The sequence below is a fragment of the Leptonotus elevatus genome, chromosome 13, assembly GCF_054856555.1.
Source record: "Leptonotus elevatus isolate MCC_2025b chromosome 13, RoL_Lele_1.0, whole genome shotgun sequence".
Lineage (NCBI taxonomy): Eukaryota > Metazoa > Chordata > Actinopteri > Syngnathiformes > Syngnathidae > Leptonotus > Leptonotus elevatus.
The window spans coordinates 14,969,972-14,987,658 of record NC_141251.1 but is presented as its reverse complement, the minus strand read 5'-3'; the positions used below and the strand labels follow the sequence as shown (position 1 = coordinate 14,987,658).

At 42.2% G+C, this 17,687-nt stretch overlaps 2 protein-coding genes across 4 annotated transcripts; one reads left to right on the top strand and one right to left on the bottom strand.

Annotated features, from left to right (window-relative positions):
* The first annotated feature begins 264 nt into the window (after positions 1–264).
* On the top strand, positions 265–9,895 carry fbxo11a (F-box protein 11a). Of its 3 annotated transcripts, none has more exons than XR_015096848.1 (22): positions 265–751; positions 2,348–2,472; positions 2,555–2,636; positions 3,181–3,325; positions 3,760–3,889; positions 4,551–4,634; positions 4,712–4,844; positions 4,925–5,031; positions 5,109–5,220; positions 5,298–5,404; positions 5,614–5,751; positions 5,817–6,034; positions 6,119–6,299; positions 6,410–6,532; positions 6,965–7,050; positions 7,150–7,226; positions 7,319–7,462; positions 7,776–7,886; positions 7,955–8,062; positions 8,137–8,187; positions 8,332–8,430; positions 8,536–9,895. XR_015096848.1 is itself a non-coding variant. In XM_086092663.1 (22 exons), the coding sequence occupies exons 1-22, from the start codon at positions 658–660 to the stop codon at positions 8,663–8,665; spliced, it is 2,640 nt and encodes an 879-aa protein (XP_085948789.1). In that variant the 5' UTR covers positions 268–657; the 3' UTR covers positions 8,666–9,895. The 3 variants fall into 3 exon arrangements, 2 of the variants coding, with proteins under 2 accessions (XP_085948789.1, XP_085948788.1); XM_086092663.1 differs by having other exon boundaries at positions 268–751; positions 3,184–3,325; positions 8,137–8,245; XM_086092662.1 differs by having other exon boundaries at positions 270–751; positions 8,137–8,245.
* Positions 8,816–17,357, bottom strand: msh6 (mutS homolog 6 (E. coli)). The gene is made up of 10 exons (XM_086092661.1): positions 16,998–17,357; positions 16,416–16,621; positions 15,664–15,842; positions 13,006–15,571; positions 12,395–12,681; positions 10,962–11,079; positions 10,794–10,883; positions 10,561–10,715; positions 10,269–10,468; positions 8,816–10,178 (listed from the first exon to the last, which is right to left on the bottom strand). The coding sequence occupies exons 1-10, from the start codon at positions 17,252–17,254 to the stop codon at positions 10,097–10,099; spliced, it is 4,140 nt and encodes a 1,379-aa protein (XP_085948787.1). The 5' UTR covers positions 17,255–17,357; the 3' UTR covers positions 8,816–10,096.
* Positions 17,358–17,687: the final 330 nt, after the last annotated feature.

Genomic DNA, 17,687 nt, shown 5'->3' with positions numbered 1-17,687 from the left:
TATATTGATGCAGAACCAGCCATTATAATAGGTGCACTTGAATACTCCTACATACAGAATAAAATTCCTTTAAAGTGATAATAATTAAATAAAATATAGGCCTACTGTTTTATTATATTTGGCTGCATGTAGCGCATGACCGTTTTACACTAGGCAACAGCAGCCTTACTTTTAAGTGTGTTTTAAGCGTTTTGAGTGCTTCATTCGACTTTTGTATTGCGATATCTTTAAATGGTTAAGATTTACTAAAAAATAATCACAATGCCGTTGAGCAAGGCATCTTAAATCCAAACGGGAGCTTCACTTGAGCTTCAACTTGATCTTGGATGTAGTTGGCAACTTTGCGCAATCGTAATTGAATGTTTGGACTGGATGTGAGAGGGCCATGTGACACGGAGAGGTTGTCCCATGTGATGCGACCGATTCCTGGCGGACGGTGCTCGTCTGTTATGGCTCCTCCTGCCCCAGTGGTAAGGCCGAGACGTAAAACCAGCGCAGGGGACCGGGAATAACCCGACCACCGTGCAAATTTGTGGAGCCCAGCGCGTAAAATGACGGATCTCGCAATGCTCCTGAAAGAGGCATAGACGATGCGCTCGACGTCGCCTCTTCTGCTGTAAAGGCTTCGACATTTCTTCCCGATTAACAACACCCCAAATGAACTCCGTCAGAGCAAGTAACGTTAGCAGAAGACCAAGGCGAGTGTCGAGGCCGCGCCCGGTGCAGCCGGAGAGGAACCACCAGGAAAGAGGTAACCTCAATATTGATCTGGGAAGCGTTAGCCTTGCTCTGTCACTCGGTTAATACTCATTTGGAAGTGTATTTATTTAATTGAATGGGTGTGTTCGTCACTGTTGTTTCAGATCCACAGAATATCGGTTGTTGTGAAGGGACAGGTACCATATAGCAGGCGTAAATGTCGGCTTTTGTTGTCAGGAAACACCGAGGCTTTTGTGTTCCGAGCTAGCATTCAGGCCGCGCTTTGTTTTGCTGTATTTTTTCGCTCTGCGTGGGCATTTATTTGACTTTCCTTGGTTACCGATGCTGAAAAGTGTGTTTTCCCACCGACTAACGTTTGCTGTGACGGCGAAATGACGAGCTTGATGCGGGGGTTGCTTGTTTCACGAGTGTCAAACGTAGGAAATGGTACACAAAGTGGTTGTCGTAGCATACTCAATGAACCCAGCCGTACCAGATGCTATTATTAGCATGTTTGGCTAACTAGTTGAGCCCAGGTGTTTCGTATCAGACCATTTCTTGTCAATGAAGGAATACGACTTTTGGAATTTGATGTTTTAACTACTATGGTTTGACTTGAATTTACACTAACATAAATTGACTGTGTAATGTAGTGTATGGAGTACGTGCTGCGAATTGTGAAACGTAAACATTAGCTGGTTATGCTCTCGAGTCTTGGTTTGTTATAGCTGAAATACGTTTTATAGAGAACAAGAGGCCCCCTTTCGGTAGTGATATAGTAATAAGTTGCTAGTGGATATCATTAAACGTCATCTTTCAGCTTGGCTGGTGTCATTATGTGATCTCATTACATATATTGAAGGACATTTATTGCACATTAAACATTGTAGCAAGGTGTATGCAGGTTAGCCTGTGCAATTTCTAGCTGCTTTAACTGACTGACTAGTGTTTTTGGTGATTACTGGCCCTCTAGACTGGGAGAGTCATCTTTGTAACCAGAGCAACAAGCAGACAAGGATTTGCATCCCATCCTCGCTTAGCATATAGCTCTGGGTGAATGCTCTATTTAGGCTTGATTGAATCCCCTTCTTGATGGGATCTGTATTGGTTTCTGGAGCATACAGAGTAGGTAATTACATATTTTTGTTACCTGTGTTTTAATGTGTTGTATGTGCTGTTGCTAACTGATGTTGGATAACTTGACAGAACCTTTGAGACTGCATTAATTTAACACTTACATAAATGTTGTGCCAACTGTACTTCCTATCTGTCAAAATTAGTGGTAAGATTGTCTGATACCAATTCCAATACCGATCACATTAGCTGATTAGCTGCACAGCGCACACGGCAACATGTTTGTTTGGTTTGCCAGGCACCGTGCAATGTTAAGAAAAGGGGGAGGGGTTTCTATACTGCACACGGGTGGCCTTATAGTTGGCTGCAGGCTGCAAAAGACAAGCTATGAGTGATCAGTTTTTGTGATCTGCAATGAAAAAGGCATTGATCGACATATGTCGATCACATACTTTTCCATGGAAATCGGCTGATCATGAGTGGTGCTCGATCCGTTGGAGCACCACTCTAGTCCATTTCCTGGGTGGTTGTATTGTTCAATAGTTTGATTAAGCTCTATCTCTACCTTTACCAGATGAGGACGTTCCTGCAGATATGGTTGCAGAAGAATCTGGTCCAGGAGCTCAGAACAGTCCATACCAACTTCGAAGAAAGTCTCTGCCCAAGAGAACAGTGTGTCCGACAAAGACAAACATGGAGGTAAAGGCAAGAAAATGGCTATGCAATGCCTCATGAACGCAGGTTAGTTTACTAATGTTTCCTTTTTTTGCTCTTCTCATAGGGTGCTTCCACTTCAACCACAGAAAACTTTGGTCACCGACCAAAGCGACCCAGGGTTTCAGGCAAATGCCAAGATATACCATGTAACTATGCACACTTATTGAGTATACTATATATTTTTTGTATTAAAATTAGAATCAGGCTAAAATACATTTTAAGCAACTGATTATCAACAACTTCCTTCTTCCACATTAACATGTTCATCAATTTGAAATAATAAAACCGTTTTTCAAAGATCTCCTATTATAATACATAATTCAACAACACAGAACTGTAAAATTATTGTATTCTTGAGTGAAATTAAACAAGTGGTATAGAAAATTGAGGGCTAAAATGAGAAATGGAACATGCAATGTAGATTATATTGGGTAATTTTTGTTTTATAGCATAATGACATTTTCTTTAACCATTTTTCTTCTCATTTTCTTGCGCTCAAACTTGGTCCAAATTTCCAACCGTGATAAACTGAACACTAAATCAAAACACCTGTAAGTAAAATGGCTAGATTTCTAGTGTGATTGGCATGTTTTAATTTAAAGACTATTGTTATAATTTTGAAATGTGACAACCTGGCATGTCACTCTTTGCCCCAGACAGCTTTTTACTTCTCCATTTGGCTCATTTCAGCAGCTCCAGCTGAGCAGTATTTGCAGGAGAAGCTTCCAGATGAGGTGGTGTTAAAGATCTTCTCATACCTACTGGAGCAGGACTTGTGCCGCTCGGCGTGCGTGTGCAAGCGCTTCAGCGAGCTGGCAAACGACCCCATCCTATGGTAAGTCTCTGGTGGTGTGTGATATAATTTAAAACAGTTAAAATAAATAAATATCTATATATATATAAAAAAATTATCTTAACGAAATGTGCTTCCAAGGATGTGTTAATATTTTAATCAAGTTTGCACTAGTTTCTGATATGAATTGGTCTTGGAATTGTTCAAATTCTTTGTTAGCATTAATAGTGAATGTTGATTAATCATGTTTTTTTTTTTACATGTCAGTTTAACATTATACTTAAACCGGGACTAGGAATGAAAAAAAAAAAGCAAGTATGTTTTGCCGCTTATTTGGAGACAAATTTTCTAACTAATAACTACATGTGTACTGCACACAGCACGTTTGTGAAGAGCAGTACTATTTTAGTAACTATATATAATGTGCAACCCTATCCCACGCGGATGATTTTAAACAATTATGCATCTTGTTTCAGGAAAAGACTGTACATGGAGGTTTTTGAGTACACGCGACCCATGATGCACCCAGAGGCAGGAAAGTTCTACCAAATAAACCCAGAAGAATATGAGCAACCAAATCCCTGGAAGGAAAGTTTTCAGCAGCTGGTATGGTATCATTTCATCAGCTTTTTCAATCTTGTTTGTGTCTTTTCTGGTCTTTTTTTAGTGTTTCTATTTAAAATATTTTAATTGCATCATTGGCAACAAACAATTAGATTTTGCAAATTTGTCCTTTGTCTTTTTCTTGGAATCTTTGGCCACATAAATTCAACCACACTATTTTCAATGATATTAGTCTCAACTGACACTGTTCAGGAGTTTCACCCGCTTCATGTAGTCAAAGTTAGAATGCCTTTCAATGCAATCCAGTGCGCTTCACTGGCACAATACAGAACATATTGTTAAAGAGATGGCAGATGTCCTTTTTTGCTTCTTCTATCTTGAAACATGTTGTCTTTCTTGCGCTTCGTTAAGTCCTCTGTGTTTGGATGGTGAATGTTATATGAAAGGACTACATTTATCGGCTTCCATTTGCAGGGTGTAAGAATGAGACAGTTTAATTTGTGTTCCTTATGGCTCCATTAACCTTCAAGGTTTTCCTTGAACAAAAATATTTCAGAAATATTTTCATGATAGCCTCACCCCAGCTCATCTTAATCTTAATACTGTCATATCTCGACTATGCCTTTTTTGTGTGTTAGAGATCATAATTCCATAAATTTTTACTAATTGTGTGATTTATTTGTATTTGTATTTTTTGGGGCAGTATAAAGGCGCTCACGTTAAGCCAGGTTTTGCAGAACACTTCTACAGCAATCCATCGAGGTACAAAGGGAGAGATAACATGTTTGTAAGTGACTTCACGCCAACGTTTCTTCTTCCTTTTCACTATGCAGCCATCCATCTGACTTCTTTGTCCCCCCCCAGTACTATGACACCATTGAGGATGCCCTCGGAGGGGGCCAGGAGCCCCACTTTGACGGCCTCATATTTGTTCACACTGGTATTTACACAGATGAATGGATCTACATTGAGTCGCCTATCACAATGATTGGTGCTGGTACGCGTGTCTTACTTTTCACAGTTTGTTCCTTTTTAGTGAGTCTGCACTCTGGTTTGACCCTTTCCCTCTGTTTCTAGCTCCTGGAAAAGTGGCAGAGAAAGTCATCATTGAGAATACCAGAGACTCCACGTTTGTGTTCATGGAAGGTTCAGAAGACGCCTACGTCGGATACATGACCATAAGGGTGAGCTTCCTTGTTTAGTATTGTGTTCGCTGATGTCAAAGACAAAGTGATAATCTGGACTCTTGTGTCCTCTGTAGTTTAATCCAGACGATAAATCCGCCCAGCACCATAACGCACACCATTGCTTGGAGATTACTGTCAACTGCAGCCCAATTATTGACCACTGCATCATACGCAGCACATGCACAGGTAATTATGCATTCTGCTACTTTGCTCGGCTTCAACATTACGCTGGTGTCAATCAATGTTCATTCTGTTTTTTTCAGTGGGGTCGGCGGTGTGTGTCAGTGGCCAGGGTGCTTGTCCCACAATCAAGCACTGCAACATCAGTGACTGTGAAAATGTTGGGCTTTACATCACCGACCATGCACAGGTACTATTTTCCCTCATTCACACAAGCCTGAGAATAAACTTCTCGGTAAAGTATTTATTGTAGTGGTAGACCGATTATTATCCATTGTCAGGGCTGATATAGGCAGATATCGACTTCGGCCATTTTAAAAAATGCAACGGTCGATAAGCTATTAATTGAGAACATTTTGAGATGTTAAGTTCTCCACTGACAATTGAATGTTTTTCCAGGGAATATATGAGGACAATGAGATTTCAAACAATGCTCTGGCTGGCATCTGGGTGAAAAACCACGGCAACCCAATCATCAGAAGGAATCACATTCACCACGGCAGAGATGTCGGCGTTTTTACATTCGACCACGGCATGGTAAGTGGTACATTTTCAAACAACCAATCCCAGTTGTCTAAGTACAATTTCTGGTCTGTTTCCAGGGTTACTTTGAGAGCTGCAACATCCATAGGAACCGCATCGCCGGGTTTGAGGTGAAGGCGTACGCCAACCCGACAGTGGTGCGCTGTGAGATCCATCATGGCCAGACGGGGGGCATCTATGTGCACGAAAAGGGCCGCGGGCAGTTCATTGAAAATAAGATCTATGCAAATAACTTTGCCGGCGTATGGATCACCTCGAACAGCGACCCTACAATAAGGTCAGCACGGCCACCTCAATGTCAAAATGTTGACTTGTCTATCTATTAGTTTATCACATGCTAAAATGTGCTGTTGTAATCCAGGGGAAATGCTATATTTAATGGCAACCAAGGTGGCGTGTATATTTTTGGCGATGGCAGAGGTCTTATTGAAGGAAATGACATCTATGGGAATGCCTTGGCTGGGATTCAGATCAGAACAAATAGTTGCCCGATTGTCAGACACAACAAGATCCATGACGGTCAGCATGGTGGCATTTATGTGGTAAGATAGACATTTAGACCATCAAGTTTGAACATTTACGATCTTTGAAATGTATATGCAATTTTTATTGAGGCAGACGCATTTTATTTTTTATTTTTTGCATCGCACAGCATGAAAAAGGACAAGGTGTCATTGAGGAGAATGAGGTGTACAGCAACACGCTGGCCGGAGTGTGGGTCACAACGGGCAGCACGCCGGTACTGCGGAGGAACAGGATACACAGCGGCAAGCAGGTTTGAGTACAACCCATTGAGTCGTAAAAACTTAGGTTTTAAAATGAAAATGTAAGACCTTAAACAATGCCAAATTCACCCAAAATTGTCTTAAAGGGTTGGTGTGTAGATTTTTTTTTTTTGCCATCTAGTGGTGAACTAATAGAATGCAACAACCTAACATTCAAGTGCCATTTTGAAGAACGCGCACTACAGTGTTTTAAAGAGACCACACTTTGTAAGCCTACCACCAACTACTATGTTCGCTAAGTTTGTCTCTTTTGGGTATCCGTAGCAGAAAGATGGCGGTGATACATATCAATGTATACATACTCAATGTAATATAATTAGCGATTACTAGACCTATGATTTAAGTCAAAACAATTCTACACACAGTCCCTTCAAAGAGATCTTATCACAATATTCAGATTCATCACTTTTTCATTCTTACAGGTCGGTGTCTACTTTTATGACAACGGCCATGGTGTGTTGGAAGACAATGACATTTACAATCACATGTACTCTGGAGTTCAAATCAGGTTTGCATGACGATAAATGCGTCACATACTTCACACAAACTTGAAATGTGTTGTAGAAGTGAGCTTGAGCCCCATTTGTCCCCGCCTTCCCATCACTAGAACCGGCAGCAATCCCAAGATCCGGCGGAACAAAATATGGGGAGGCCAGAATGGCGGCATTTTGGTTTACAACTCTGGTGAGAAGAGGACTTAAACTTTATATTCATGTATTCTTTTTAAAGGTATGATGACTCAAATATCCTTGAAACTCAAACGTTTTGTCTTGCAGGCCTGGGCTTTATCGAAGACAATGAGATCTTTGACAATGCTATGGCAGGCGTGTGGATTAAGACAGACAGCAACCCCACCCTGCGACGGAATAAGATCCATGATGGCAGAGATGGCGGAATCTGCATATTTAATGGAGGAAGAGGTAACTATGTTGACATGAATTATTGTAGTTGGACTATTAAATACAGTAAACCTTCATCTCGTCACACATTCGCTGCTGCATGTACAACGCACCTTAACGATGCATTGTCTCACAATCAAATCATCTTCAAGCTATTTATTTTTAAGATAAATATAAGATGAGTTTGAAATGATATTCAAGTATTTATATAAGACTTAGTTTTTTTAAATATCATTGTATTTTATTTTCTAGTTGGAAAGATAATTGTGGAATTACAATAGCTTTCTTTGATATTTTAAAAAGTATGTAAATAGACATTTGTGTCTTCTCTCAGGTTTGCTTGAGGAAAATGACATCTTTAGAAATGCCCAAGCAGGCGTCCTCATCAGCACCAACAGTCACCCCGTCTTGAGGAAAAATAGAATATTTGACGGCTTTGCCGCAGGTCAGTTCATCTGAAATCCAGGATTGAGTGTGAAAAAAGGTGATGTATATCTGAATCCTTTTCACCAGGTATCGAGATCACCAATCATGCCACAGCAACTTTAGAGGGCAATCAGATCTTCAATAATCGCTTTGGTGGACTTTTTCTTGCATCTGGTGTCAACGTTACGATGAAAGGTACGAGCTTGGACTGACAAACTTTCATGACCAACTGTTATCAAATGACAATTGTAATCTGTTTTACCTTGCAGATAACAAAATAATGAACAATCAAGATGCAATTGAAAAGGCTGTGAGCAGAGGTCAGTGCCTGTACAAGATTTCAAGTTACACCAGCTATCCAATGCACGATTTTTACAGGTAATTTCATGTTAGAGAGCCAGATAACGATGTCACCCGCTGTTTTTGTTTTGTTGACTTCACGGCTCCCATTTGGCTCGCCACAGGTGCCACACCTGTAACACAACAGACCGCAACGCCATCTGTGTGAACTGCATCAAAAAGTGCCACCAGGGACACGATGTGGAGTTCATCAGACACGATCGGTCAGTGTGCCCAACACGATTCTTCTCGTTGAATAGCGAAACAATGCTTCCTCCCTCCGTTCCCTGATTGTGGATTTCATCCTTTTACCATCCCACCACTCGTAGGTTCTTCTGTGACTGTGGTGCAGGGACGCTGTCAAATCCTTGCACTTTAGCCGGAGAGCCAACGCACGACACAGACACCCTCTACGACTCCGCGCCTCCTATAGAGTCCAATACGCTGCAGCACAACTGAAAACCACACCTAGAGTCCAATTGCGCCTCAGCAGTAATGGATGCTCGGGACCACAGCAGACGAAGAGGAAACCCAAATTTAAATACAGACTCTCACAGAGCATTTACAATGAAAAAAAAAAAGACTTGGACATAAAATATGCCTAGCTTTTCTGTTTATTTTATATATATAAAAAAAAAGTGACATCAATGAAATAAGATGCATAGGGGGTTTGTGGGCATGTCAGATTGCCCATTGAGTGGCAATGACAATTGGTGGAGTGGATCATCACGTTGGAGGGGGACAAAAAAAAAATGCAGTCATGTAGAAACTTGTGGCAAAGAGATGCTGCGTTCTGGTGGAGTAAAAGGCCCTCAAGGCCACAATGCTTCCATCGCTGGGTGACTGAGCAACTCGTACCATACGTATGAGAATATATGAACTAGCACTTCCGCCTCTTCAACATCCAACTCAACTGTTCATTTGATTTTAATGCTTTTTGTGTAGTTTTGTATTTTCATGAAAAGATCTTACTGTACTTGAATGTCTTTATTTTATTAAATGTTTTTTTGTTATATCCCAGAATTGCTGTACTTATACTCATGTCGCAGTATCTAACTTCTTTCTGTGAAAGAGCTGAGAAATGAGAGGGAAACACTAAGCCGTTTCTCCTGCAGCACTGGCACATTTGCAGCGCAGACTGAAATGTATTTTCACAAAACACGTATTACTTCACATCAACGCATGCACCCCCCCCCCCCCAAATAATTGTCTGCTTTTTAATTAGATGAACCACAAAGAGAAGTCTGCTTATTTTGACCCATACATGGCTGTTTGCCATGAATCTTGTGGCTTATAAATGACCAAAAATCCCAACTATTCCACCTTGTAATTTAACCATTTCCTTGTTTCCGCTTTATTGGGTCCCAGGTCTTGTGAAATCCTCTTCAGTTCATTTCACATTTGTCAATGTTGCAGGAAAAACCCAATAGGCTTTTTACTCCATTGACGCTGAGACCAGTATCTACATACAGCACTATATAATTTCATTATTCCTCCCCAATTCATGTGTACTGGTGATTGTGGGTTCTAATTCAGACTGAAATGTATGCATGTATCATAACATCTAGACTTAATATATTGTGAAGTATTCAATAACCGTTAAGTAGGCGCTAGCTTGAATTAAAAGGGTTTAATTTCCTAGGTAAACATTGTCTTTTGTTTTTTTTTAATAAACTTTATTAGATCACAGCAGTAGTGTTTTTTTTCTTCTTCAGAACAAAGGATGCCCTTCACAAGTGTGAGCACTGTCTCGAACTGATCCACAATGTCAGAAAAGTGACATAATTGCATATGCAATTATGATCCGGAGGGCAGTGCACTGCCGTAAGTGTGATTTGTACTGAAGCAGTGTGAGTGAAAAGAAGATTAAAAAAAAAAAACGTTTCCAAATTATACGGTCTGCATCATCTGAACAAGTGCAGCGAAACGGGCCTTGTCCTGCGTGGTGTCTTCAGCAAACTGGCAGAGCTTCCTGTTATGGGTAGAGAGAAGACATCGCAGTGAGCTGGGGAATGACGACCCTCAAAAAAAAAAAGAAGTAACTATTACACTAAGAACATACTTGAAGAGTCTAAGACTGATGGTGCTCTTCTCGAACTCTCTGGCCTTTCTGTGCCCGGACTGGATGACCTTTTCAGGTAGGCTGGCAAGTCGAGCAGCGTTGAAGCCGTAGCTCTTGGGACACGCCCCAGAAATGAACTTGTAGAGGAATGTGATGGTCTCTTGGCTTGGATCCTCGCACTCGTTTTCCACCATGCACGCCTGAATGAGATGCATGTAAGAGTTGAATTCCACGCATGTGACGAATTGCGTACAAATTCAGGTTACGATTATGTCCCAAATGACAGACTCACCATGTGGCCGAGGCGCACCGCTGGATTGTTGGCATAGTCCTCCACCAGGGAGTGGTAGTGTGTAGAGAAGAGTGTGCGACAGCAGATCTTTTCAGCAAGTTCCTTCACAACAGCGCAGGCGATGGCCGTGCCGTCGTATGTGGCCGTGCCCCTTCCTGCCCACAGTTCACCACAGAATGGTTACACAAATGCATGCAAATGCTAAACGCCCCATCGAGCGAGCGAACGTGTACCCAATTCATCCAGAAGCACAAGTGAGTGTTTGGTGGCGTGGTGCAGGATGCACGCAGTCTCGCTCAACTCAACGAAGAACGTGCTCTCCCCTATAGTGGACAAGATGAATAATAGACATTACAAACAGCAAAAGTGCAGAAAATGTTGCCCGTTTTTGGATACTTTACCAGCCATGATACGATCAGAAGCGCCGAGCCGAGTGAAGACTCGATCGACTGGCGTGAAGCGCAGACTCTCGGCAGGAACGAAGCAACCCAGCTGAGCGAGAACAATCACGAGTCCACACTGCAGCAAAGCACAGAAAGTGTATAGAGCATATGCAGCATGTCATCAGACTGGGGAGTGAAGGGATCAGCAACCTTTCCTAACAAGAGCCATTTACTCCAAATAAATTCGGCCTGAAGGCTGAAGCCGCAAAACAGTTTTTAGATTGCGATGACGGAAATAGTGCCAATGTTAGTCTAATGTACTAAGAGACCAAGAGCTAATTAGAGCTGCATCATAACAGATGCAATCCAATACGTACACATTCATTTTCTTCTACCATTCCTCTTTCATTTAAGATTTTTGGGGTCATTTTTTATACATATTTGCACTTTTCTGCCTTTCTTTTAAATTTCTGTCATATTGGGAGATTTTCTGCTTCTCTCTTCTTCCTTTTTGCACATGTTATGGATTTATGGCATAAAAAAAACGGTTTAAGTTGATGTCATTTTTGTGGACATTTTATGGTAATTTGGGGGATTTCTTCTTTTATTTTTGGACATTATAGTTATTTGGAATGAATTTTGCTTTTTATTTTTATTTTTTAAATCAATGTTCTGACTTTTTGTTGCAATTCTAGACATTTGATGGTAATTTTCTGCCACATACTTAGATTCATTTTCTTCTTCCTCTCGTCTTCAGTTTTTGGATTTTTTTTTTGTGCGCAATTTTTCAGACTTAGTTTTACATTTTTAGATTTTCTGCCTTTGTCAAATTTATGACATTCTTGGCAATTTTATGAAGATATGTTCATTTTCTGCCTCTCCTTCCTTTTTGGGATATGTTTTTTATTTTTACATTTGTGTCTTATCAATTTTCGGATATTTTTGGCAATTTTGTAGACATTTTATGGTAATTTTGGGTTACTTTTGTACCATTTTCTTTGATGCCTTTTCAATTATCCAAAATGTTTTGCAATTTCATGGACATATGGCCATTTTTTGCTTTTCCCCTTCATTTTTGGACATTTCATGGTCACTTATTGGAGATTTTTTTAGGGAATTTATTTTGTTTTAAATCTACTTTTGATCTGATTGATTTATTTGTATATAAATATGCCAGAATTAGCCAAAAGGCCATTTTTCATCTACAGTCTCTTTTTCCTGAAAACTTACAAATTTGGACGATCAAAATCATTAATTCAATTAAACAAAATTGTATCTAATAAATAAAAATAAACATATAAGAAAATATTAATTTCTACTAAACTTTCTTGAAGATCAAGAGGGAGCCACAGGAGAGGGACTAAAGAGCCACATGTGGCTAAGGAGCCGCAGGTTTCTGACCACTGCTGTTGTGTTAATTGCCTCCCAGCACACAGCCACAAGTGACCCACCTGTCTCATGAGAGTGGACTTCCCGCCCATATTGGGCCCTGTGACCAAGACGCAGGAGGCATGACTTTTTTGCTCATCGCCGTCCTCGCTGCCACTGGAGCAGCCGATGTAGATGTCATTAGGGATGAAGTCATCGCCAAAAAAGGTCTTGGTAACACACGGGTGCCGAGAACCGGCGAGCTCGAGGAAGGGTGCTACTTGTTCATCGCCGTCTGGGAGAGCAACCTGCGGCCTGGTCATTGGGCCGTCTCCTCCCTGGCTGTAGCGTGACAAGGCCAACAGAACGTCTGAAAACAAAATGACGATTTGGTTAGTTAAAAGAAAATCATTGTAGTCAAACTTAATTCATAATAATAATTAATTTAATTTGTACAAGACCCAGAGCCTAGTGTTATTTGTTTTGTTTTTTTTGATAAAAAAAACAGATCAATGAATAAACACTTTATAATCTCATTCACTGCCATTGACGACTATAGATGTCAAAGATATAACCAAAAATAATCTAACTAACACAACGTGGGAGAAAACACAACTCAGAGTTACGCAAAATTTGTTCTAAAATCGGATTTGTCCGTTACTAGAGTCGTTCATAATGAAATAAATGTTTATACCAAGCACAGCCGTGCACTCCACCGCTGTCTTCCAGTTGCTGTAGTTCTTATCAAAGTTGTAGAAGAGCCTCCTCATGCAGTCTTTAAGGGCAGCATCTCTCTTCTCCTCAAATCCTTGCAACTCGCCAAACAGCTGCTCAGACTCTTTGGTCACGTAACGCTTGCAGCCTTTCTTTGTCGACTTCACCTCATAGTCCTCGGGAATATTCCTCTCAGAGACGCTGTCGGGCACCTCCATCTGAAATCGATTTCGCCCGGTGCCCCAGTACGCCATTTTCTTGCAACCGATTCTCTTTTTCTGTCGGTCCAGATAATCCTGTAGTTTTCGATTGCAACTCTGGACGCCTACCAGAGCTTGGTCGTATTCTGGGTCGAAGCCCTCCTTCGGGGTAATGACACCGGTGGTGCGAGCTTTTTGGTGGTCAAAGGCCATCTCCCAGCGCTTGAGTTCCGCAGAGAGATCAGGAAAGAGACCGCCATTGTCATCTTTAAGACTGACCACTTGGCTGAGTAATTTGGACTGAAAGTCGCCAGTAACTGATGCGAAGACATTGACGATCTCTTGCATTGTTTGGAAACCTTCAAGTGCGGAAAGAAAGTCTGCTATTTTTCTCTTGCTGTAGGTGACTTCTTCGTAGAGAACCGCCCTGCTGTCCGGGTGGTCCTGACCCTTCAGCGGTGTACCAATGCTGTGAATTTTACTCAGGAGGCGCTCCAAATCTGGGAGCTTCTTAAGCAGGTCCGAAACTTCGGACACTTGCGCTTGGGCAGCCATCAGGTCTTCCAGCGCATCCAGTCGGTCCCTGATGGATTTTGGGTTACAGAGAGGAGCACAGAGCCACTGCTTGAGCAGCCGCTTTCCAAAAGGGCTGGAGCAGGTGTCTAGGCGCTCCAGCAGCGTTCCCTCCGTACCCCCAGAGCCATTCTGAAATATCTCCAGGTTTGCCAGAGTCACGCCGTCCAAGACCATGCGCTGGCGAGTCCGGGCAAAGAAACTTTCCTGTCCGGGAGCTTTCTCCATTTCCACATCGACAGGGATGTATTCTTCAAAGTTGGCCATGGAGAGAAGCTCCTGGTCTATGAGACACTTCTTCAAGTAGAAGATGCAACCACCCAATGACGAGAGTGCCAGTTCGTAGCCCTCCTTGGGGGTAAGACCGAGCGAGTCGCTCTCTGAGGTCATTTTTTGGAGAATAGCCGGTAGGAAACTTCTCCCTGCCTGGTCCTTACCTGCACTCTCTCTGAAGTAGTCATCCTCCGAAAGGTTTTTCAGAGTCTTCTGAGCATCCCAGAACTGAGTGTTTGCATTCAGTCCCTCCTGCAGCGCCGAGGACAGCGAAGCCTTGAGTATTTTGCGCGTTTCCACAGATGGGTTCCCCTTTTCGAAAAGCACTTCAGCAGGCGCAAAGTGCGCTATCAGGGTGCGCAGACGTGAACAGTGCCGGTCGTCCGGAAACTGACCAACATGGAAGAAGCCAACCGAGGTATCTACAAAGCAGACTCCATAGGTGCGGCAACACCCACCCTTTGCTTCATCTACGGCTTTCTCCTTTAAACTTAGCAGAAACTTGCTCTGACTCTCGGCGGGAGTACCGTCCAACACGCTGTAGGTTTGAGTACCTCGCGTTATGATCCTGCACACTTCTCTTTTCACAACACGGTCAAACTTGGTGGGCTTGACCAGAGTCTTGCATCGCGCTTCCATCATCTCTGGGGTTTCAGTCTGCTCCACACGTGCCACCTTGTAGCCCTTCTGGACCAGTACATCTGAAAAGCGTGCAAAGCCAATTTCCGGAAAGCCGGAGTGCGCCCAGGTCCCTCTCATAAAAGTCAGTCCAAGCTCACTGACTCCGATCACAGCATCCATGTGGTAGAGTTCGTAGAACTTCCCAACCTTATAGAAAATAACAGTGTCGAACATCTGGGACTTGATAAGCCACCATTGACGGATGCCAGGAGTGATTCGGTTGGTGAAGTCTTCCGGCACATACAGAGTGGTCGGATCATATCCTTCATCCGTCACTTTACGCCTTTGACCATCTTTCCTCTTATGATCATGCAACCACTCCAACTTCTCGTGGTCCCAAATTGTAGATCCTCCACCTGTGCCTGAGGCGTTGGATTGGCTTTCAAAGGTGTCAGGGGCTGAAAAGGTGGATAAACGTGACTTTGTGTCGACAGATATTGATGCCGGAAGTCGTTTGGGTGCACTGGAAGGGGTACTGGTGATCTTTGGCTTTGCCGTGTCAGGCTTCTCCACGGGGCGTTTACGCTTTACAGGCTTAACTGGGCTTTCCGCTTCAGAGTCGTGTGTGCTCTCTGCTTCTTCGACATCACTGCTCACCGTGGCTTCTTCCTCTTCATCTTCACTGCTGCTCGCGGCTTGCTCTGGTTTGAATTCGTCATCAGATCCCTCGCTATCTGAGGCCACGATTATACGCCGGCGCTTGGCTTCATTTCCCTTGGATCGAGTTGCACGTGGACCGACCTTGGATGAATTTAATTCCTCGTTTTTCTCTTGATCCTCATTGTTGACCTCGTCATCAGTCACTGTTGATTTGTCAAGCTGATAAAATTAATAAAAAAAAATTGACACATTAAATTGAAAGTCATGGGATTGCATCCAAAAAGAAAACAAAGGTAATTAAATTGTGTCACCTCCATTTCTTCTTCCTCCTCTTCCTCTTCCTCATCCGATGGATCTGTACAGAGAGGCATCTTTAAACGTTTTTCTGGGTTATCGAACAAGACTTTGTCAGCAAACTCCATTGCACGGCGGATTTCAGGCTTCCCACTGAAAAACAACCCTCCGGTTTTAGCATCACTACTGTCAGAACCTGCAACACAAATGAATGAAAATTCATTATTAGTAATCAATTTCCAAAAACAAAAAAAAAGTGCAGGGAGTTCCTAGCAGCAATTTTTGTAAAGTTAATGGAAATGTTAAATACCTACAAAAATTAAAAAAAAGTTCCCTGAGGTTAACCCAGTTTAAAATTGATCGCTAAAATTGGTATCTCACTGAGTAACAAATGCACGCAAACATAGCAAATTTTGCATTTTCGTCAGGGTTCATAAAAGGTTTCAAAAGCTCCTTGCAGACCATGAAACATTTTCTGAACATGTTTAAAATGGCCAAAAAGTTAAAAACTGTTTGTAAACATCTTTGCCTCCTTTTGCAACATTTTACAAACCCTGATGGAAACCCCAAATTCGCTATGTTTGCAAGCATTTGCCACACAGTGAGATACCAGCTTTATTGGCCTTCAGATTTGTAAAAAAGGTAGATACTGATATTGGTCAAAATACCAAATATGGGCACCGATAATCGTCCCGTAAGATAATCAATTTATCCCCACTGGAGGACCAAGATTAATAAAATATGAATAGATATTCTAGTAATGGCTAACCTTGGTACTCTCTGACATATTTGGTGCTGACCCAACCCCGTGTGGGCGGTTCGTCAAAAAAATGGACATGTAAGCGCTGGGCCCGACCGCGGCCTCGCATCTGCTGTCCAGTCAGTGGTTGGGGTACCACCATGCATGGCCACCACGGATGTCCCTCCAGCTTTGCCCACACAAGAGAACCAGCACTGAATGAGCATGTGGAGCTCCTGAAAGCAAAAATGGCATTCAACAATGATACCTAATCAGACATTTGTGTGTCTCTGTCATCAGTGTGGACAACTATAAAGATTTAGGGGGACACGCCTACAAAGCGTAACTCAAACTTGGCAACATTGTTGCTGCTACTTTTATTCTGTAACGATGACTAACAAGTAATTGTGATCTATTACCTAAATGTGAAATACTATTTTACATCGCATTACACTTATAACATTCATTCGCAATTGCAGCATTGTCTGCGTATAAAAATGGGAATGCAGGACTTCAGTTGTGTATGTTTTGTTTCACTTACAAAAAGCATATACTAAGCACAAGCTAACTGGAATTTCACTAAGTCAACAAACAATGACAATATTAACTCACACGTCTTTTGCTGTTGACGCCTTGTCGCCGAACAGTTTGTTGAATCCTCCTTTCGCATTCTTAGCGACACTTTTTGATTTGATTTTGGTGGCCTTGCTGGGAGGTAGTTTTAGGTTAGCTTCTTCTTTTGGAGAAGAGTTGAACTTGTCGACGGAGGACGGCAAGTCGGCCTCAGCCGGGTGAGCGCTGGGCTTCGGCTTGGCCACCGGCGGTGGAGACTTAGAGAAGAAATTGAAAAGTGAGCTTTGCTTCGCCATGAAAGAACCTTGACGGTGACAACCTTTTAGCTAGTGTTAACCTAAGCTCCCTACGCCATAAACACGCAGCATGAGCCGCCTGTATTCGCGGGAAACACAAGCGCGTCAGGAGGAGGCGCGGCTACAACCATTGTCATCCAATGACAAACGAGTATTTGAGAGCCGGGTTGTCACGTGGTCTAAACATGACTGTAACCCGCCAATGATGTGCATGAAACACGGAACCAGGAAGAGCGCCTTGCTTGACGCAGTGGTCACCAATGCGAATTGCAAGCATAGTGTCTACAAAATAATTATTTTAAATAAGTCAGCATATTTTTCAAACCATAAATATCACCCCCCCCTATATATTCATTATATTAACCTCCAAATAAAAATCATGACATTTTAGTCGTCATTTACACGAAAAATAAACAGGTTGGTAGGTTGTTCC